The 24,548-nt window shown below is 36.5% G+C and overlaps 1 protein-coding gene across 1 annotated transcript in view; it reads left to right on the forward strand.

Moving 5' to 3' along the window:
* Positions 1–16,146: 16,146 nt before the first annotated feature.
* LOC150102790 (tubulin beta-2 chain-like) overlaps positions 16,147–24,548 on the forward strand; it is a 111,322-nt gene continuing 102,920 nt past the window's right edge. Inside the window, exon 1 of the mRNA XM_090398760.1 lies at positions 16,147–16,317. Coding sequence (XP_090254886.1) covers positions 16,261–16,317 — 57 coding nt within the window. The 5' untranslated portion in view covers positions 16,147–16,260. The remainder of the gene's footprint in view (positions 16,318–24,548) is intronic.

Raw genomic sequence — 24,548 nt, forward strand, 5'->3', positions numbered from 1 at the left:
AGTAACGACGTTGTTGCTCTACCATGACTTGCCACTATAGCTCGCATGATTCAGACGTCTATTACGACAATCATCTGCGAACACATCCTTAATAAAAAAAAATGTCAGTCGAATTGAATTGTTCTTCATGTAAGGTTTGCAGACAGATGTTGTTTGAAATTAGGTCGAAGCAACTAAGAATAAGTAAGATGGGTTCATATCGACGTAGCAGATCCTCCCCCCCCCCCCCCACGGAAATTACTGTTCTCTATTCCGTAAAACAGCCTGACCTTCGAGCACATTTAGTTAACTGAATGATGAAATAGCAAACCCAAACACCCACGGTCCTTAATGCGTCATGCTATTTCTGGTGCATTGGGTGAACTATAAGCGCAGGCGCATTCAGAGTTAACGGGAGTGAAATTTGTGCAAGATATGTGTGATTTATTTTATGATGATCTGGCCGGCTATTGATATTTTACTTTTATGCTTCCCTCGAATTCATTACCCGTATACCGTAAAAAAAAAAAAAAAAAGTTGAAAAGGAGTCTGCTAATCTTAAATGTAGTTTTATTATAAAATCGTGCACCTATACCTATCTTTGGTCGTATATCAACAGTTGTTATCTCTGTAATTCCTTGGTAGTTCATCCCATAGCGTTGAATTTATAAAGCTGGCATAATCATTTGTATAGTTTTAAGTCTACTTGTTTGCATTTTTCGCATTTTTTCTCTTCGATGAAATGTACCTTAACATCAATTGAGCTTGCCGTATTACTCATCGATGATTTCTATCGCCATTGTCACTCTTTACGCATAAAAATCTTAAAAGGTATTGCATTGGTAAGCTTCAGTACTCGTTGGCATGTTGTGCATTCTTCGAAAACGATAGGACATAGATGTCAACAAGGCTGAATGCTTACTCTTCATCTGCAATCCGCTGATGAAACGACCACTTGCGTCCCTCTGTCATTATAAAAGGTAGAGAATTTTAGTCGAATCACAGAACACCAGTATTTGGTCCTGATTCTCCTTAAGACGTATTAAAGGAATCAATGGAAATCATCGAGGAAAAGAAAACTTTTGGCTTTTCTATATCTTCTTTTTCTCGCTAAAATAAAAATAAAATTAAAATTAAATAATATAAACAATCGTTGGAATGCATACAAAATTTTGTGCAATGGAACAAAGTTAACGAATATTATTAATCATTTATGAATCTATTGGTGAATGAATTTCATTGAATCTTTTATTTCCTTCATTATTTTGATTCGATCAGAAGATGCAGAACGCATTTCCAAATAAAGTATTTCTACTTGATATGTCCTAAACCGGTTTATCGTAATAGTGTCATGGACTACTGTAATAGTGAAATCGCAGTTTTGCTGCTTGGTTTCAAGGTGGCAGTGGGACTTACCGAGGTTTTTGTATCTTGTATGTGGGTTTTCTCTGGCCAGTTTTCTGTATTTCAGGATGAAGAACCAGATCTTTTACGAAGCGCTGGTTCTTCCACCTCAACGTGAGACCAGCTAATCACCTCCAACTGTAAAAACCTTTATCAATGTTCCTCATTTTCTAAACATATTCGTGGCGGCGGCGGTGTGTGTGTGTGTGTGGAGGGGAATAGTGATCACTGCTGTAAATTTTATTCATAAAAGCTAAATTAACCTAATCCAAATTTTATTCACCAATACAAAGGTGATGCTGAACACATTTTAAAAGTAAACGTATTAGCAGTAACATGAAAACCGAAGCTCAATATCCTAGATATCTGGAGTAATTATTTCGAAAGACTGATAAATAAAATGGTAGAAAACATTCCAGAGGAATGGAGTATATATATCAATGCATGGTGTAGAAAAAAGGCATCAAACCTGAAATATGAATTTGTGCATTTCTGTTCTAGTATCATCTACTCCAGCTACATTTCCAAATGTAGGTATAAGAGTTTTACAGTGGCTACATTGCAGAATTCAAAAGGCTTATTGAGGGAGGGGGGGGAAGTCCTGATAATCAAAATAGAGTTTTCATAGTACTCATATATAAAAAAAGAAATAAAACTTAAGGTGAGAATTACAGAGGAATTTCGCTTCTGACTGTTCCAAGTAAGATTTATACAAGCATTCTAGGGAAGAAAAAAAAAAGACAAAGAAAAATTGTGGAAAGGAAACTTTGAAGAACAAGCAGGGTTCAGGCCAGATAGGGATTGTCGGATCAGATTTTCACTTTAAAACAAACAGTTGAGAAATCATGGAAGTATAACAAACTCGTATTAATTAAATTTTGTAGATCTGAAAATAGCATATGACAAGGTATGCCAAGAGAAAAATTGTTCAAAACACTATATATGGTGTAAATGTTACAAAAGCTGTTAACGTTATATAAGTCACAAATCCGCCCAGCTATCGAATACTGTTCTCACATTTGGAGTGGGGCTCCTAAACGCTCCCTTAAAATGCTTGACTTAATACAGAGAAGAGCAATTAGACTGATAAATGCTCCATCTCTTACAAACTCACTCTCCCCACTTTCACATAGACGTTCAGTCTCTGCAGTTTGTATATTCTATAAATATTTTCATTTATTCGTTATCAATAATTCCCCCACTCTGTTCTAAACCCATTGGAACACGTACAGCCACCGCCCAACATCCTTTCACAGTACACCTTGAAACCCACAGAACAAGTTTTTTCCTCCTCCTTCATCCCTGCTACTGCTGAACTGTGGAATAGTCTTCCCACTGATGTATTTCCCAAGGAATACAATATACAGGCTTTTAAATTGAATGTCAACAAGTTTCTCCTTACCCATCCCACTACCCATATTCGGTACTCAAGTACTATAGGTTGACCAGCCAACCTCTCGTATATGGGCCCAACATATACAAAATAAAAAAAAAGTGGAGCATTATACTGAGCAATACGTAGTCTATATTTGAGTTATAAGTCAGCAGTTGGAAGTGAAGGAGCTACATAAAGATAATTTGATGTTAAATAAGGTGAGAGACAAAGGTGCACATTATCGCTAACGTTATTAATCATCTATATGAAATATACTTGAAGGAAAGTGACATTAGGGATGACATCAAAATTGGAGATATTCATATTAGTTCTTTACTTTTATGCAGACGTTGTTATAATTCTAAATAAAATCAATACAGGACCAAGATAATGAAATTAAGTGTGGAACATCGAAAACATTAACAGCATCCTGAATGGAGAACTTACTGATCAGTCGAAGCATTTCAGCTATTTAGGCAAACTTTTAACGAAGCTGGTATGGTAGGAAGTAAACTGCATACTGAATAAAAGAGAAAATATTCAAAAACCACAATAGCCCTCTGTGAAATTAGTGGGTTTCCCTTTCTAACATAAAATTTATTATATTTGCATTCATGAATTTAAATTATGTCATCTAATTTAAAAAAAAAACATACACAGCGAAATTTTAATTAACTCTATTTATTAATTAAATCACTCAGATTTAAATTGGCCAATGAGGTAGTGAATATATTTTACAATGCGCTGGATATTATTTGTCCCCGATTATGTGTATACTCAAATCTGTAAGCAGCCCAAGCCATGCACTTTATCTACACCAAATTTGACATTAAGTCAAATACAAACATCTCATTTGAAAAATGTTGCTGAACCTCAATGCTAGCTGCAGGATTTCTAGGAAATCATTCAACACCATCTACACACATTTCTCCTGACAAGTAATTCAAGTAATGTAATACAAGAGCAGTTAATTAAATACCTTATCGTTGGACAAGAGACTAAAGACCAAAACGACAAGAGACTAAAACTGTGTTCATTTCCAAGAAGGGTAGAAAGAAGGAAATTTCGAACCAGAGAAATTTTCAGGTTCATTTTAGAATCACGTAGCCTTCTGCCATAGAGTAAATAGTATTGCACAGTAATTAAAATACAAGCAAGAGTAACAATATTCAGGTTGGCACAGATATATGGGGAACATCATATACATGCTTATTTTTCTATGCATTGAAGCATAGTTCGTTCCAGCAGCATAACCGAGTAAAGTAAATTAGAATGAATACAGTTAATACGTGGGAAGTCTCTCTCTCTCTCTCTCTTTCTCTTTGTGGACATCTTCACCACACGCCTTCATGGCAATCTATCATCATTTTCTTTAGATTGAGATTTCGATACTTTCTCTAAGATTGGACTATTTCGTTTTCGCTTCTCCTCCGTGTTGTGTTTATATTTGATTCTGCAGTTCTTATCTGACAGTTCTTCAGCTTTGATTCTCGGGCACACATTTTTCTGTTCAGTGTCGTATTCTTTTTTTATCCTCTTCAACTTCAGGTCGTTGTCACTTATTGTTTCTCTCATCCCCCCTCCCTCCCACGTACATTCTTGTATCGTAGACTGACCTGAACAGAATGTATCAACAATAACGTAATTGATAAGATTTTTCTGTAAAAATATGCTCTAAGTAACCATTAATGATGACCCAACAATGGTAAATTATCTATAATGAGTCATTATAGATAATTTACCATTGTTGGGTCGTACGGAAATGGAAATGTAACAATTTATTGCTGAGAATTACTTTTGAACATTAATTCAATAGTAAATGATGAACTTTAAACATCCAAAACCCCAAAGAAATGGACATGGATATCATCAGACAGACAAATCAAGAATATGATAGACTATATTATTGTAAACCAAAGATGGAAATCAAGTATCCTAAACTGCAGATCCTTCTCTGCAGATTGTGGATCAGACCATAAGCTAGTATTAGCAAACCTAAGAATAAAGTTAAAATCTTGAAGCACTTTTAGAGTCAAAAGGAGACTGAATGTAAAAAAACTACAAGACAACAATATTCTAAGAAAATATCAACTAGAACTAGATAAAAACCCGAAGGAACTACCAAAACAGAATATAAACATCGAAGAACATTGGCGCAAATTAAAGGAAATAATATTAAATTCGGCAGAAAAACAATAGGCTACACAGAAAGAGAAAGTAAAAAGGATTGGATCTCGAATGAAGTAAAAAGGTTAAGCGATCAAAGGAAAAGCATGAAACGAAAACAGAATTATAACAGAAATGAATGTAATAGATTAACCAGAGAAATTAGAAAACTAGTTAAAAGAGACAAGAATAACTAGTTAGAAGAAAAATGCAAAATGGCACAAAAGCTATCAAAAGAAAATAATCTTCATGGATTATATAAACAAATACACCAAATTAGTAAGACACGGACAACAAAAATTATAATGATCAAAAACAAAGAGGGATAACTAATTGAAAGTAAAACAAAAAGAATGGCCAGATGGGAAGAATACTTCAAAGATTTATATAATAAAAACAGCTCCCAGGATACTACGATTCCAGCCACTGAAATGGAAGAGGAAACAAATATCTTTACCAAAGAAATAATAGCACACAGCATAGAAAAACTCAAAACTAGGAAAGCACCTGGCATTGGTCAAATACATGCAGAATTCTTAAAAGCAGGAAAGGAACAACTTTTGGAACCATTAAAAACATTATTTGAAAGGATCTACAAAAACGAAGCAGTGCCTACTGATTGGACCAAATCAGTCATAACTCCTATACACAAAAAAGGAGATAAAACAGAATGCAATAATTACAGAGGAATTAGCCTCCTCAGTATTTCAAGTAAGGTTTTTACGAAAGTACTCCAAAAACAAATTAAGCCATATATAGAACTGGCACTATGAGAAGAACAAGCCGGTTTTAGACCAGGGTGAAGCACAATTGATCAACTATTCACCTTAAGACAGCTAATAGAAAAGACACTAGAGTATAACCAAAGTTACTACATAAATTTCATAGACTTTAGTCAGGCATTTGATTCAATCCGTAGAAGAGAACTATGGAAAACTATGGAAGAATTTGGAATTCCCAACAAAACCATAAGAACAATAAAGAATCTGTATGAGAAATCTGAAAGTGCAGTACGAATGGAGGACACTTTAACCAACCGGTTCCACACAGAGAGAGCAGAGTAAGACAGGGATGCAATCTGTCACCAGACCTACTCAATCTTACACTGGAAGAAGCAACGAATAATGCCTCAAACAATGAAGACTCCGGAATCAAAATATATGGGGAAAATGTTACAAATTTCAAATTTGCAGACGACGTTGCATTACTTGCAAGCACAGAAGGAAATCTACAGCGAATTTCTGATAAAATAAAGGAGGAGTGTATAAAATCTGTACATACATAAATATAGACAAAACAAAAATTATGCAAATAGGAAAAAGAAGCACCAATCTGAAAATTGAAATTGATAGTAAGAATCTAGAGCTGGTAGAAAAAACTTCACCTACCTGGGAGGAGTTATTGAGTACAATGATGAAATCATAAAAGATATAAACAGACGAATCAGTCAAGCATCCCAAACTTTTGGACGGCTTAATAAAATATGGAAGTCAAGAGACATCAAACAAGTAACAAAAGTAAGAATCTATGAAAGAATGGTCCTCCCAATCTCCTCTATGGAAGTGAATGCTGGAATCTCAAAAACGCTGACGAGAAAAATTATTACTTACTGGGTTGGCTAAGAAGATTACTTGGAGTATCTGTGCTGGATCGACTTAGAAACGAAGACATAAGGAAAAGACTAAAACAAGAAATAACAATAATAGACAAAATCCAAGAAAGAAGACTACGATGGTTTAGCCATGTGACCAGAATGGGAACAGAAAGACTACCATCTAAAGCCCTGAATACATGGACGGTAAAAGATCCAAAAGACGGCCCAGAATTAGATGGATAGACAAAATAAAAGATGACCTGAAAACCAAATCACAACAAACTGAACAGAATTGTCAGACTCTCCTGGGACAGACAGAAGTGGAAAGAGTTCATTCGGACTCATCATCATCCACATAGATAATGGAAGAGAGAAGAAGAAGTTTCTGTATGATATTTCTCTTTAGGGGCTGCTGTTTTAACTTCCTGTATCCAACACGAAATCGTCTCTCTCTCTCTCTCTCTCTCTCCCTTTGTGGACATCTTCACCACACGCCTTCATGGCAATCTATCATCATTTCTTTAGATTGAGATTTCGATACTTTCTCTAAGATTGGACTATATCGTTTTCGCTTCTCCTCCCTGATGTGTTTATATTTGATTCTGCAGTTCTTATCTGACAGTTCTTCAGCTTTGATTCTCGGGTACACATTTTTCTGTTCAATGTCGTATTCTTTTTTTATCCTCTTCAACTTCAGGTCGTCACTTATTGTTTCTCTCACCCCCCCCCTCCCTCCCACGTACATTCTTGTATCATAGACTGACACCTGAACAGAATGTATCAACAATAACGTAATTGATAAGATTTTTCTGTAAAAATATTCTCTAAGTAACCAATCTCATTAATAATGACCCAACAATGGTAAATTATCTATAATGAGTCATTATGGATAATTTACCATTGTTGGTTCGTACGGAAATGGAAATTTAATAATTTATTGCTGAGAATCACTTTTAAACATTAATTCAGTAGTAGTATATGATGAACAAATACATCATGTTTATTTGCAAATGCAAATAAACATACTGTGTACCTAGAACAAATACAAATATTTATATGCATACTACAGGGTGTTCGGGATAAATTTGACATATTTATAATTAATTATATTTTTCCGTAAGTTACATGTATTAACACACACTTCTCTTCATTTAAAAGTTTGGACCCTTCTTCATTCATATACAAGATGTCAGAAAGGATGGATAGCTGGAACCCACCTGAATCATGGAAGAGAATAACTTGTATCATGATGATTCGTGCCCGCCATCAAAATAAGGATATTACGACTGCTGCCCAATGCTCCCTGAATACAGTAAAAACAATCAGGCATGAACTAGAGACTTGCAATGGTGACTACGAGGATGTAGCAAGAAGAAAGATCCCTAGCAGACGATCTGATTGCGTTCGTACAGCAGAATTCCTCGCAAATCTGCAGGAACAGGTGTTGAAGAACCCTGGCATTGGAATTCGGGCTTTGTTCGTGGAGTTGCTAACTGTAGTCAAGCCCTGGATAACAAGGGTAGCCAATGGTAGGCCGTATGTATGGCAGCAGGATTCGGCCCCTTGCCACACCTCTGGGAAAAGTCAAAAATGGTTGTCTGAAAATTTCTACGACTTCACCAGTCCAAATGTTTGGCCTCCAAACTCCCCAGACCTTAACCCCATGGATTATTTTGTATGGGGCGCAGTTGAAAAAGACACCAATCGCACTTCCAGTAATACAAAAGCCCAGTTAATGGATAAAATTAAAACAGTTTTTGCGGCCCTTCCCAGGGAGACTGTAGCATCAGCTTGTTCGAGGTTCCGAAGCAGAATTGAAGCTGTGATCGATGCTAATGGTGGTTATTTTGAGTAAATCTTGTTGATAGTATTGTAATTAACTCTGCCTGTAATGTTTTTTTGTCAATTCATTAAATTTAATAGATACAAAGAAGATTTTCGTTTTCCTTACGAAACTGTCAAATTTATCCCGAACACTGTGTATATTTATGAAACTCGAGTGGGCTGGTACAGTAAAGCGTGATATATTAATCACGTGCTCACTCTAAACTATTCAGTTTGTAAACTGATGCATTATCCTTTGATGTGTCAGACTACTGCAGAAATGTATAAAAATTCTTTTCCCTGTAGACAAATTGCTATTTCCCCACGCTCATACGTGCATTGTCAATACCGTACTTGGATGGATTTACTTGCAGATTTGGTCAGTAACAAATATCAGAAACAGAATGAAACATGCCACAAAGAAAATGACCATCGGCGATAACATTGTGTCGTGTAAGTGACAGTTGTCAACTTAAGTCATATTTGGCAGACGCGGTTATGAGAGGCAAACTGAAATTAATGAAAAATATTCGTATATTTAACGTTATTACCTGATCATGCATTAACAATTAAAAAAAAAATTAAAGATAGAAAAAAAAATTAAGGAGTAACAATATTAAACAAAATCCTGAACTCATATATCAAAGAAAATTGTAAACTTAAGACAATAAATTATTGGATCCAAAAATGGAAAGAAGAATGGAAAAAATCATATAAAAAGAATGTAGGATAACAGATGGGTAAAGAACTCGATACCAAGAGGAAAGAAAAAAAGAGGAAGACCAAAGGAAAGTTGGTGGAAAGGCACTACAATCATTTGATGAAGAAGAAGAAGAAGAAGAAGAAGAAGTTACATAGTTGGAGTATTTCGTTTCTGTCACATAGACATTATCTGGGATACAGTATAAAAATTGTGATAACACACAAACAATAAGTTTAAAATATTAATAAGTCTAAGATGACGCTCTCTATGAGTGCTAGCAGCTAGCCTTCTTAGTTGTTGGACCAGAAGGAGGTCTAAGAATTACTGTATCCCAAATCTTGAGAAGTTTCACACAAGCATTTTGGAAAAGTTGGTTAGGGCTCGCTTTCACAAATGGGTTGACAGAGAATCTCTACTTTACGATGAACATCATGCCTTTACTAAGAGAAGGTATTATTTTAGCATCTTGCTCATGTTCTATAATAAAGTTACCACTGAGTTAGATAAGGGAAATGGATACACCATGACACTTTGAGATTTAGCTAAGGCTTTTGCCAGAATACAGCATTGAAGACTGTTGCATAAATTGGAGAATATGGGATTGTATTATAAACTATTGGCATTGATAAGAGGATGGCTTACTGACATATCAAAAAGTCGTATATGGGGAGTGGGAATCTGCAAGATACAAGATAACCAGTGGTGTGCTTCAATGATCAGTCCTTGGCCCATTGTTATTCAATCTATACATTAATGGGGAAGGATTTGACATGCGACATTCAGCTATTTGCTGATGATGCAAAGATAAGTGGAGTAACCAGGAATGCTGCTGATATGCGATACGTGCAGAATGATTTGAATAGACTGGAATTGTGGGCATGGGAAAATTGATATCAGTTCAGTGTCAGTAAATGTAAAGTCATGCACTTTAGTGAGATTATATATCCATTATCGTATTACATTGGTGTGATTATGCTTGAAGAAACTGATTAGGCTCTTGGAGTTTTAGTAGTCAGTAAGTTGAAGTTCAAGGATCATATAGCAAAAGTTATAAATACAACTCAGAGAATAATGACAATGTTGAAACGAACCTTGACATGTAGAGATAAGGAAGTCATTTTGCCACTTTACAAGGCCTTGATAAGACCTGACTTGGACTATTGCGTTCAGGTCTTGTCTCCTGGTTTCCGTCGTGATTCTAATACAGTGGAGAGAGAGTGAGAGTGCAAAAGAGAGTAGCAAAAATGATACCAGGATTGTGGAATTCATATTATGAAGATCGGTTGAGAATTTGTTAGTGTCTGCGGCCTACAAACAGGAGGAAGAGAGTGATATGATTGAGACTTATACAGAATTTAAATAGATGAAATTTTCATTTTATGGAGGGTGGGGAAAGGATTCGAGGGTATCCTTGGCAGTTGAGAATGAATGCTGTTAAGAAGGAGGTTTAGAACTAGATCTTTCTCTCATGGAACAGTGAGTGTTTGGAATGGATTTCCATTGGATGTAGCTTGTGCATCTTGGAGGTATGGCAGCTGGTGTGAATAGTATGGTCTCTCTCGATGAGTTACTGACTCCCTTGAGGTCTCTCTCTTAATAATAATAATATTTATTAAGATTTAGTTTTAGTTCGCTTTTAAGCTTATATTTGCTGCAGTGAAGATTTTTTTATTCTGTATAAGGTATTCAAGGCATAGTCAGTTAGACCTGAATGTCGTTATATGGTCTGGTTGGATGTATTGCTTGTGTTTTTCAAGGCAGACTTTTATTTTTTTTTATATAGTTAATCCGTGTGATTTCAGATGAGAGTGCAGGGAAAAATTTCCATATGTTGGGATTTAGAGTCATAACCAAACAGATCAGTTGACACATTCTCCCCCACGTGTGCTATCGCTTCCTAATGAACATACAGCTCACATACTGGAGAAGTTGTATATCAGAATGAAAAATATATTGATGGAACACGTCTTTCAATTTCCTTACTTGTATAAAATTTTTTTAATAAAAAAGTAGAATATACATACGTATTTGTAGTAAATTTCATTCATTTTTATTAATAAAATTAATAAAACATTACATTTAAAATTAATTAAAAAATTAATGTTAAATACGCATCGGTCTTCTGGTGAATAGCATGGCTATGCTCTTCTGGGGATTCACTTCTATCCCATCCTATCTATCCCAATGGCTTTAACAGGCCTTTAAGGCCTACAACCTTCAAAGCATGCTTGGATTTCGTAACCGAAATACGAGGATAGAATGGTCACTCCTATGCCTCAAGGTATTCTTGGCTGTATCCCTGTGTGTTCAATGGTCCGGTTTGCCTGCTTGCGGGATGAAAAACACCAGATAAACTGGCGGAAAAAACCCTACTGCCCGCGCCCAAGACCGGCTAACTTGGCTATGGCTGAGGAAGATCCTTCAGCTCTTCACGTCTCCGACGGGAATCGAACCTAGGACACTCCTTCCCCAGGCATATGGTTGCGAAGCGCAAAGCCACTAGGCTAACCGCGCGGTTAGCCTAGTGGTGAATCCCCATTCTGGGGATTCACTTGCAGTCTCCATTTGGCGAACCATTTTTCAATCAGTAGTAGGTTTTCTTGCAGTTTTTGATGGCAAGATGTGGCTGTAGAGATCTGGCTAATATTGCTGTATCATCCGCGTAAAACGCCATGATAGATGACAATGGATTGTGCGGAATATCACATGTATTTGGAAAATAGAATCGGTGCTAGTAATGATCCTTGTGGGACTCCAGTCAAGATACGTTTCTGTGCTGATACCGCACCACTGATCATGATTTGCATATGCCTGTCAAAAAACTGATTCAATTAGGTGAGCCATTTACAATGGTATTCCAGTTGAGATCAGTTTATGCAGTAATCCGAAATGCCAAATTATATCAAATGCACTGGCTATGTCAAGGAAAACAGTTCCAGTGCATTTGATGCCAATTGTGTCCCATGGAGATGTATTCGACTAATCTATGTATCTGTTGTGTAGTACTATGGAATTGACGGAACCCAAACTGCTCTTTAGGAAGAATCTTTGACTTGTGTACGGAGGCTTGGAGTCTAGTAAGAATAACTTTCTCTGCAATTTTTCCAAAATTTCAGATGAGGCTGATTGGTCTATAATTTTGAGCCAGGTGGGTCTTTTCTGGTCTTATGGATTGAAATTATATCCGCCACCTTCCAGCAGGAAGGGAAATGTTTGAAACGGAGGATGGAATTAATTATGTTGGTCAGATGTAGAATAGCTATACGAGGCAACAGCTTTATCACCTTGTTGGTGATGCTGTCAGGTCCAGGAGCCTTTTTGTTTTTTTTATTTTCTTGATTATATCATATATTTCTGCTAGTGATGCGGGTGAGTTAGATTGTAGCAGGTTACAGAAGATTTTAATGAACATCTGACATGTCGATGGAGCTTGTAGATGTGATTAAAGTCTAGATGTTCATATGAGGATTTGCATTGCTTGTCTAAGTTTTCTGCTATTGGCTTCGGTTTTATCTGCATCAGTGTGGATGAGGCCTAGATCTGTTTGGAGAGGGGGAAGAGATTTGTTTTTGTTTTTGATCTTTCTGATTAAATTCCAAATAGAGTAATTGTCAGGAGAGATAGAGGTCAATCTTTCTTCCCAAAGTTGATATCTATGTGCTTCAAGGGTTTGTCTTGTGGTGTGCGGGTATTGTGAAACCTTTTTTCTAGCCTTATTTTTCTCCTCGATCAGGTTCATGATATCTTCTGGCAAGTGGTTGGGCCTGAGGGCAGTTGTGGAAGTAGTGACTGCTGTAAAGGCTGTGTTAATTTGTTGGGTCAGGTCTTTAACAGCTGTTTCAATTTTTTCTTTGGATTTTATAAGTGGAACAGGACCAATATATTTCGGGAGTACTTTGGTCAACCTTTCCCACGATATGAATGAGTGTGTGAGTGTTTGTGTGTGTGTGTGGGGGGAAACAGTTTTTCTTGGTTTCCCAACTGTAGCAGTATTGGATTGTGATCATATGAAAGATCATTTAGTGTCCTGAAACTGTACTGGAGTCGCACATTCTGCAGAATGACTATGTCCAAGACATTAGCCATGCCATACGTATTATGATGGGTAGGTTCAGTGTGACCTGCTACAACCGCGTTGTTGGATCCTGTATAGTTAACAAGTATGTGGCCGTTTTTATTGGTAGTTTGACTGTTCCAGGTGGGATGCTTGGCGTTTAAGTCACCAGCAATGATGACAGGCCCTCGGATTGGACGCCATCTTGGGCGTCCAAATCCGAGAAGAGTAGTGATTTTAGTGGAGGATTGTATGCTGCATAGATTTTTAGTCTACCAGCCGAACTTGTGAGAACCTCTACACCTGTAACCTCTAGATTAGTAGTAGGTGGGATATTTACAGAGTGATGACTAATGTAATTCTTTATTAAAATGGCAGTGCCGCCACCTCTGTGGGTCAGCCTGTCAGTTCTGTACAGATGATATCCTCTGATTTTGGGGTTTTGGGCGAACTCTTGGAGCTCCAAGACCTGATTTCTGAGGCCGTTCGCGTTCCACGCGATAATCTGCAGTAAGTCTGGATTTAGTTTATTCCTCTTCATGAGTGAGCGCTGTGAGGATCGTTTTTGTATCCTTTAAGAATCTTTTAGAAGAGGATGGTGTAAGGTTGGATATGCTGAAGTCTAGTAGCATATTTGCCAGAGAAGAGGTGATGATAGCTGTCAGGTTTGTGTGTGGTACTGCCGATTCTGCTCATGAGTTATCTGTTTAGAACTGACTACATCTGCATAAGTCATTGCTGAGTTGTTCTTTTAAAGACCTCTGACAGTGGCAGATGGGCTTCTGACAATTTTTTTTTGCTGGTCTTTGAGAGGCTTTGAACCTGAGGCTTCTGACGTGAATCTACCAGGGGAGGAAGAGTGTCTGTCTATCTTCGATTTTCTATTTTTGGGGTTTTGAATGCATTTCATGTAATTGGCTGTGTGTGTGGGCCACCGCAGTTGGCACATTTAGCTGGGTGGTTTTCAGCTTTGCACAGATATTGGTTGGGTGGCTGTCCCCACATTTTAGACATTTAAACTCAGCCTTACACATTTTCTGGGCATGGCCAAATTTTTGACATCTGTAGCACTGACCTGTTGAAGCCCTTTTCCTTAAGAGTTCTGGGCTGATTTTCAGTCCACAGATGGATGTCAGATCACATATATGTTTGTAAGCTTGACTGATCTCAACTACTAGTGGCATCGGAGTCTTGTCTTTTTTGGTCATTCTGCTGACCTTGATGGGTGGTAGGTCTTTATGGTGTAGATCAGTAGCCACTTCTGTGGTTACATCTTCAGACACTCCTCTGAGCACTACATTCAGATTTTTCTCTGAACCAAGTGAGAAGGTGCGATACTGAATTTTCGTTAGTCCATCACTGTAGTGAGCTGAATCTTGATGCCATCAGTAACATTTTCTGCATAGTTATTAGAGATCTGTAGATTGGACATAGTAGCCCTTAGTGACATCCATCTTTGTTTTTCGCGCAGTATAATCGGAGGTATCTTTTCTCTAGTGGAGGCAGAGGAGTCCGAAACGGGACCTCCTTCTTCCACTCCATCCTCTTTTGGTGGTTTGGAGGCCGTGGCTTTGCGCGCGCGGACCTCCGTGAAGTCTGAGGGGTGGAGATCACCAAGTTCCACTCCTGCTGGAGCATTGTCGTGGTCATCTCCCGACATAGAGTATAAATTAAGTTTCAAATTTTTTGAGAATCTTTTTCAGTATATTTATGGCTAGTCCTCTGTCCAGTGACTCTACCAGGGCGTCAGCGTCAACCCCACTCATACCGAGAGAACGAAATGCAAAATCACTGTATAAAATCGTGGGTCCTTGAGTCCGCGTAGAGCCAATCAGTGGTCTACCCGCAAAGAGAATCCCGCAGCTGCAAACAACTGCCAGCAAAACCAAGCATTGGAAAAACGCGCGAAGTAACAGCAATTTTTAGTTTTATAGTACCCTAATAAAATGGGAAAAGGAGTGTCAAGAACTCACTTGACCACATAGTGAAAACCTACCTACCACCTACCTAAAATACCATACATCCACCACTGGTCCTCATAGCGGGTGGGGCCTACACACGGCCATCAAACCCTAATAAAATGGGAAAAGGAGTGTCAAGAACTCACTTGACCACATAGTGAAAACCTACCTACCACCTACCTAAAATACCATACATCCACCACTGGTCCTCATAGCGGGTGGGGCCTACACACGGCCATCAAACCTCGTGCATGTTTTATGCAGAGGGGGAAGACAGTAGGTTTCAAACTGCGTTAACTCCAGTGCAATGGGAGTTTCCCGAAAAACCTTTATATAATATATATATATATGCGACGTCACGTTAAAAGAAGTGAAAGCACATTTTGTTGTTGGTGATTTAACTGTTGATTTAAAATTGTTAAAAAATCTAAAAAGTGCAATGAATATGAATAAATTCAATTTATTTTTTATTTTAAATATTGATTTAGGTATTATTATCTGTAATTTTAACACTTTTAACTTGAAAAGAATTTGAGTCTGACTGCTTTCTCACAAAGTGCATAGGAAGTGTGGATGGGAGTTAAAAAAGATCCTGAATATAAAACGTTGACTTAATAAATTTAAGCAAAAAAAACGAAACTCCTGTTGATCAAGTTAACTATATGAAATGAAAATTTCAGTTTCTTTTTAATTATTATTATTATACAAAATAACGTGTCTATTTTTTCTTCTGTTATGCCATCAAAATTCTTTCTTTATTTCTTTTTAACTCTCTCTCTTTGTCAAATATGTTATATGCAATCGACATACCTACGAAAATTGAACTTCCGTTGTATGTAACTGGAAAGAAATCCTTTAACGCCATGTGCGCATGTCTCTAAAAGCATCTTGGGAGTCAAAGTACAACTTCCTAAGCCTCCCTGTACAACGCAACCGGTTCTAACTAGATACTGATGATGTGGCTTGTCAGGTAATTATGGCCTGCACTGGTATCAAGCGGAGTGTACGAGCTATCCGATTGGTTGTTTCTTTTAAGTTGAGACAGAAATGCGCATGACAAAAGCTACTACTGTATTTGAAAATTGCATTTCTTGCGTTGTTGATGTCTTATTGGTTGTGTAAGGGTCTTATTGGTTGTGTCTTGTATCACAGTTACTGAAGTTGTTCTGTTTCATTTTAGAACTTTATACAGTATTCAAAATGAGAGAAATTGTGCACATTCAAGCCGGACAGTGTGGTAATCAAATTGGCGCAAAGGTACGTGAGTTAATTGTTAGGCGGAAGTTTGTTTGCTTTTGAGAGAGAAATGCGTTTTTTTAATTTTTTTTTTTTTTATTAAATATAAATGTCGGTTATTGAATCCATTACGCAGTGTTTTAGTATACTCCATTTTACTTTTTCGGGAATTAGCTTACTGTCGAATTATTCCAATTTTTCCAAACATATGAACATAAATACATAAAATAAGAAATGCATGGATGACTATGTTTGTGAAAGAATATTTTGATCAATTTTTACAGCAAGCCTGTATGATCATTTTTGATCAGGAAAGGAGTTTGCCTGTCTCGTTACAACAAGCAACATTTTAAAGCTCAAAACTGAATTATATGAAATTATCTCGGCTATTCGCTAAGCAAATGATTCTGTGGTTAATTGTCTTGTTAATGATAACATTAATTATAATTCTAGGATGTATATATTTTAGTATTTCCTTCCATACATAATGGGATATTTTAGTTTTTTTAATTGCTTTTGAAATTGAAAATATAAAATAATGTGTCAGCAATCTGTAAGTCACGCCCAAAGTAATGAAACGGAATAGTATTTTTTTTTTTTTTTTAATGAATGTTCTTAGGAAATCATTAATTTATTATATTACTATAATATGAAGTGCTGCCATCTTGTGATTATTATTATTATTATACACTTCATGGTGTTCGTATCAGGAGGTCCACTTAACAAAGAAATCTTGTCCCAAGATCATTGCATGAGCATCTTCACAGGGTCCTTAGATTCATCAAGGGCCCAGCGAATCTGTGGTTGGAATTTATGGTTACCATGAAGTCAAAATTCGGTGGAAATTTCTTTGTATTAAAAAACAAAAATACAAAACAATAACTACCCAATGAAAATAAAATGGCTTTTTGAAAAGTGCTCTGAAAACTTAGTTCGGAGTATTATTCGACGGAAGTGTCACCAGGATTTGAAGCTTTAAATTCAGTTAATAGTAGTAATAATAATAATAATAAACGCCCCCAAATCATTATTGTGATTCTTTTTCGCAGATACATCCATAGGTCTCAGTGCTCAACCGAGTTTGATGAGATTTGGAGAATAGTTTATTCTTGCAATACTGAAGATGAAAAATTCAGCGTAATCTGACTAAAATGAAGGGGGGGGGGGGAATCGGAAAATCAACTCTTAGCAGCCTTTTCTAGAGCTCACATCTTTTACCTGATTTCTATCAAATTTGGAATATAGTTATTCCCAGCGTCGGTAATACTTCCATGATAATTTCATCCCGGTGTGGAATCATAAGATCGGATCCTTCTCATTCGTTACAAATAACATCGTTCAGCCAATTTTGACCAAATTCCTTTCCAGGCTTATAGGCCAAGTGGCCCCCTTCCGAACTCAGTTCCATATTTTTAAGGGGCTTCCTCTGCATCGAGTACCTTTTGGGTGGTAATTTTGAATTTGTTTAGGTATTCTGCTTGTATTCATTCTCTGTAAGTATTTTTTCCATTTTTCTCTATAGCAAAGAACTGTTTCATTTTGGGAGTTTGTGATTCCAAGCTTATTTCTGATTTCGCTGCTTTTCATTTTATCCATTATTGTGACTCCTGTCATTTCTGTGCAGAAATAGGTCTGAGAAATTCTTTGTAATAGGACTAAAGTGATAAAGGGGGAGGGGCATGTCGTTACACGATTTTCGATAAAATTTGAAGTAGTTTCTTTAGCTACATTACTCACGGACCTCTGACAGTTTTCACGCATTTGACCAACCCCGACGGTGGGGTTGTAAAAGTGGGTGAAAATGTCATTTCTACAGAAGATCGCATCCTTCAAGCGATAACTATCGACTTCGTTACTCGCTTTATCTGTTAATAATGGTAGTATCTGATAAATAGCATCTAATATCTGAAAAAAAAAAAGTACGCCGAGTACTAAAGGAAGCGGGTAGCTGGTGGCTGACATTGATTTAATTACTTAAAATATAAAATGCCCTAAGAAATTGTCGCAGTACCATCATCTAACAACAGTTCTGCTAATTATAAAAATCCATAGCTATTAAAACATACTGCTTAATAAGAACAATGCTCGTAATTGTAGCAAACCCCTGCTTCCTCGGTATTTTAAGAAAATGTTTTATCGCTGAAACGTTTTTTACGTGTTTTTTTTCAACATAAAATTCAACATAAATGTGCATAATAAAAAGAAATGGTGCTCGAAACAGGACAAGACCTCCAGTTACATATTCGCTAACTGACTGGAAGACAAATCCAAATAATTTAGGCATGCAATTTTCAAGATATCATCATCAAATTCCTGACATGTATCCTCAAGGGGTGTACAGGATATGATAGTACTACATGAAAAAAATTACATCGTTACTAATTTCTTATCTACAATTTTCCTCCAAATCAGTCTGTTACTTGTCAAGACTCCAAAATTATCAGATCTTATATTTCTATCGTCTAAGGCACTTTGTACCATATCAATCCACCTATATCTTGGTCTTCCTCTGGGTCGTTTTCCTGCCAACCTGGCAGAGAACACTTGTTTTGCTAATCTTTTCTCACCCATTCTGTTTAAGTGACCATACCACCTGAGATTAGCTCTGCTAATGCATTCCAGGATGCTGACAAGGTCAAGTTCTTTCCTAATATCCTCATTTTTAATATGATATTGCCATTGATGCCATCTCTTCATGCCTCTAATCTTCCTCAGAATCTCATATCTGCAGTCTCTAGTCTTTGGTCAAGTGTTTTACTTCTGACCTAGCGCCCAGAACTATAAGTTAAAACTGGTTTTTGAACACTCCTGTATACAGCTAATTTAGTGTTCTGACTAATTTCTCTCGTCCCATATGAATTTATTTAATTGACTTCCTACCATACCAGCTTTGTTGATTCTGTTGTCTATTTCCATATTTAATTTACCATCTTCACTAAAAATCGTGTCTAAGTAGCTGAAATGTTTTACTTGTTCCACGGATTCCCCGTTCACAACACAGTTGACATTTTCAGCAATTCTAACTATTTTTATTGTCTTTGTCTTTTTAATGCTGACCTTCATACCATATCTATTACAACAGTTATTCAGTTTAGTCAGGGAATCTTGCAAACATGTAGCGGATTTATTTAGACGTATAACATCCTCCACATAAAGCAAAGAGCATACATTAACATCTCCAATTCTGATATCATGTTTTATACCACTTTCCTTCATAATGTGATCCATATAGATAATGAATAACATAGGAGATAATGTACATCCTGGTCTCACACCAGATTTAACATTAAACCATCTTCCTGTACTTCTTTAAATTCTAACTGCTGACTTACAACTCAAATAAAGACTAAGTATTGCTTGATATAATGCCCCATTGACACCGTATAACTGTAGCGTATTGAAGAGCTTCTCTCTTGGCACCTTGTTATATGCCTTTTCCAGATCAACAAAACTTAAATACAGATCTTTGTTATATTCCCATGCTTTCTCAACTATTTGTCGTAAAGTGAAGATCTGATCCTGACAGACTCTATTTGGCCTGAATCCAGCTTGTTCTTCACCAAGCAATTCTTCTCAACCGTTTCTCAAGTATACCTGCATAGATCTTGTCAGGAAGAACACTCAGTAGGGAAATACCTCTGTAATTCTCACATTTAGTTTTATTTCCTTCTTTATATATGGGTACTATTAAAGATACTCTAATCATATCCCAATGGATAATAAATCAGTATCCCAGTGGATACTCTATTGGGAATTGGGAATCATTGGGAATTCGTCCCTCTGTCTAGGCTTTCTGAACTATGTAGTGCAGCCACTGTAAGACTTTTATACCACCATACTTAACCATTTCTGGTCGAATATCTACTCCTGCTGCCTTTCCACATTTCAATCCTTTGATGGCTTTTTCTGCTTAAAATATGTTTATGTATTCCTGACTGTATGCCTGTTGAGTGTTTTTTACCACTGTGCAATCACTGCTTGTTTCATTTACTAATTTTTCAAAGTAATTACTCCATACTTCAAAGATATCTTTTTCTCCCATTTTCATGTCACCTTTATCATCTCTAACTCAGCACTCTTTCCTCCATTTCTGAGCTTCTTCAACAACCTCCAGAATATCTTGCCACCTTCTTGATATTTATTTTCTATGTTCTTGCCAAAGTCCTTCAATGACTTTTGTTTAGCTAGTTTTACACAGTGTTTTGCTTTCTTACATTTGTCTCTGTATTCTCTAAGAGTAAAAGCTAACTTATTTGCCAGGAACTTTTTGATGTGCTTTCTTCTTTTCCTTTACTGCCTCTTTAACTTCCTGTGTCCATCATGGAGTTCTGATTTTTCTATCCTTGCAGACTTCCTCACCACATGCCCCTCTGGCTGAATCAATCAGGGTTTTCTTCAAGGCTTGCCACTGAATCTCCAAGGTTTGGTTGCTGTTCTCAAACTCTTAAATTTTTTTTTTCCAATGTTTGTGCATTTTAGTTTACAGTTCACATCTGAGAGCTGCTCAACTTTTATTCGCTTAAAACTTTCTTGCATGTTATTCTTTTCAATATGAAATTGTTTTATCCTGTTCAAGACTAAATAGTGATCCCTTCCAATTTCAAATCCTCTGTACACTCTGGTGTCCTGCATTAGGGAGAAAACATCACTATCAACAATAACATAATCAATGAGACTTTTCTTATTCCTTGCCTCTTCTCTCCATGTGAATTTGTGCACATTTTTATGTTGGAACATGGTGTTAGTAATAACCAGTCCGTGTCCTGAGCTGCAATCCAACAGGTATTTGCCATTATTATTAGCTTCGCTCTTTTCTCTAAATTTTCCCAAAATATCGACCAACCTTTGCTGGCAAAGGTTGGTCGATTGGTTGGGCCTCTGCTACTAATGGCTCATTTAAGTAAATTTGAGCGCGGTTAGTAGTTGGACTAATCGTTCGATGCTGCTGTTGGCGCACTCTCCCTCGGTGAGTCTCTGGACTCCCTGCAGGTGTCAAATAATAATAATAATAATAATATTTTTGTATGTCTGACAATCATTTCCTGCTCTGCTATTTAGATCCCCAACAAGGACCAACTTTTCCTTTTTCATTGTCAGTTGCTTTTTCTAAAGCATCAAAAAATTCCTCCACTTCTACCTTAGAAACTTCTGTGGGACCATAGGCACAAATAAGTCTCATTGTCTGATTTCCCATTCTGATATTAGCCCACATCACTATTTGAGACTGCCTGCCATTCAAGAAGATTAGCCTTGTGTTTTGTGTTGAATACTATGGCTACTCCGTCATTTCCTGAATATAACATTTTGTATTTATTGCTCAGAAAGATCTTGCCAGTTTTTGTCTTTTTTGTTTCAGTCACCTGTATTATGTTGATCTGGTACTTATCTAATTCCTCAGCTAGCTCCATTTCTTTGCCATTCAGGCTTCTTATGTTGATAGTACAAATCTTTAACTCTGGTGATGTTGAGTTGGGGTGTGCTTTCAGGTTCGTTCCGGTAGCTGAGTTTTCGCTGTTCGTCCTAGTGAAAACAACGGGCGAACATGTTTAACCGGGTGACGCCCCAGCTGGCATGAAATTTTCAAGATCTTAACTTTATAAAAGTGAACATTGAAGTTTTTGACACTTTTTGTGTGGACGCTTCCTCCTTTAAAAAATGTAATAATTATAATAATTACACGCCGTTTTAATACAGTATTCAATGAAAATGCTATTATTTTAGATTTCAGAATGATGTATTATTTTGTTTAGAAATGAGAACTAATGAAAGTATTCTTTATCAGCTATTAAAAAACAAAAAGCCTTAATACATTATATTAGCAAAGTGGATATTAGATCCAGCATTATTTAAAAGCCGAATGTAGAAACTATGAAAGTTTCTACATTTGGCTTTCCGAATACGGAATACTTCTAAGTAGTGCAGACAACTTAGAAGACATAGGCTCCTCCCAAGTGTCTATATATTCACCTTTTATTAGTCCATTTGGATAAGGTTTTGAATAACGTTGGATCTAATATCCATTTTGCTTATATAATTTTGCATCGCTGAACTGAATTCTTTTGGCTCTTTATTTTAGTTATGTCTTAATACATTTTTAATCAAAAAACTCGGAAAAAATATGGTAGAAACTTTTAAGCTGTTGAGAGGTAGTTACAGGGTTAACACTGGGGAGTTCTTTTGCTTGGTGGTGAGAGCACAAATGGTCAGCGAGTTCAAGGAGTGGTATCAGAGGCGGACTGGGTCTAAAAATATTGGTTGCCAGGAGACAAAGAGGTCCCACCCATAACCATAAGGCTCTCTTTTAATTTTTATAATAAATAAAATTTTCAAAAAATACATGGAAAAAAGGTATAATTAAAATTTTTGCAAAATAAGTGTATATTTTTTAGTAATTACAGGTACATATATTGTACATATTACTGGAAGTATACAGTAGATACTAATTGTAAATACAGATTGTTATGAATGAATTTTTTATTTTTAAATATTAAATAAATGGTGGATATTTTTAAATAGTTTGCTTGTACTGAACATTTTACATTAACAGGTAGTTCAAAAGCAAATTTCATGAGTCCACTACATTAAAAGCAGTCGTTTGAATTCACTAGATGATTGTGTGAATCTGTCAATAATTGCTGCTGCATCCAATTCATCTAACAATTCCTTTTCAATGGATAGCAACATGTATGATTCCAAGTTCTCCTCAGAAAGTGAATTTCTTAGTCTTGTCTTTATGATCTTTAGCTTTGAAAATGTCCTCTCACATTGGATTCGAGTAATTGATAGTGTGCAGATGAGTTTATAAAGTTCGTAAAGGTCATCATATGCCTTGTCATGAAGTCTATTGGATGCCAGAATTTTTAGTACATGGGCAAGTGCTACAAATTTTACACCTGTTTCAACTGGAATCAATATTCTCACCATCATTAAGCAATAGCTTTAATACATCAAAGTTCGAAGCAAAAGAAAACAATTTCGATATTACTTGATCTTTGCTGATTTGTGGAGAGAGCTTAATAATACCTTCCAATGCTTCATCTTCAAGGTGCTTCTCAGCAAAGTTTTAAACCTTGCTTGGTCTAAGCAGGATAAATCTTTATACAACTTTTTGTGTTGAAGAAAGCGTGAATCTGTTGACTGGAGAATGCGGTCCATTATTAGGTTAAACACATTTACTGAAAAATCAGCTAGAGAATCAGAATTTCCTTCATCTATAAGCTCATCTGCCATTCTTTTCTTCCTTCATTGCCAGTTAAGAGGCAGCTCTTAAACATATCTAAACCACTTGTCTGTAAATAACTTGATAATGGGGCTGTAGTTTCAAATATATACAAATAAGTAAATGCCATCAATATTGTTTCAAACTTTGCTTCTCAGCAAAGTTTTAAACCTTGCTTGGTCTAAGCAGGATAAATCTTTATACAACTTTTTGTGTTGAAGAAAGCGTGAATCTGTTGACTGGAGAATGCGGTCCATTATTAGGTTAAACACATTTACTGAAAAATCAGCTAGAGAATCAGAATTTCCTTCATCTATAAGCTCATCTGCCATTCTTTTCTTCCTTCATTGCCAGTTAAGAGGCAGCTCTTAAACATATCTAAACCACTTGTCTGTAAATAACTTGATAATGGGGCTGTAGTTTCAAATATATACAAATAAGTAAATGCCATCAATATTGTTTCAAACTTTAGAAGACTTTGAAGTAAAACATTGCTTCTTGTTTTGTTTTTCTATCAAACCTGTCTGAATCTTGTATCATTGATAAGCATGTCAATAGCTTTACAAAAGTGCTGATAGCGGCATCATCAGGATGTCCAAATATAGTTGTTCCTGCATTGGATTTTCCTGACCATCTTGTCTCACCAATTAGTTTTAATCGTTTCATTTTTCTTGTCCTAGATGTTTTCCAACAACTTCTATCCATACAGCCATTCTGGTGTATGATGTTTCACAAAAGTTGCTAAATTATTATCTGAGACCTCCAGGGAGTCAAGGGCTCATCGAGGGAGGCTGTAAATTACCCAACCCAGCTATCGTACCTTCCCTTAAATTCATTTACACTAGATGCACTCACTTCCTCTAAGGGCAAATTATTCCATTCACTCACTGCTCTCTGGGAGAAAAACCTAGCTCTTACCCCTTTCTTGACTGAGAACAACCTTAACTGCCATGGATGCCCCCGTGTTCTCACATTGCCTTCCATATAACGAAAAATTTCATCACTTTAAATGCTATAACACCCATTCAAAGGT

The sequence above is a fragment of the Typopeltis vanoorti genome, chromosome 10, assembly GCF_054136105.1.
Source record: "Typopeltis vanoorti isolate ZY-2024b chromosome 10, IOZ_Tvanoo_1.0, whole genome shotgun sequence".
In the NCBI taxonomy this organism is placed as follows: domain Eukaryota; kingdom Metazoa; phylum Arthropoda; class Arachnida; order Uropygi; family Thelyphonidae; genus Typopeltis; species Typopeltis vanoorti.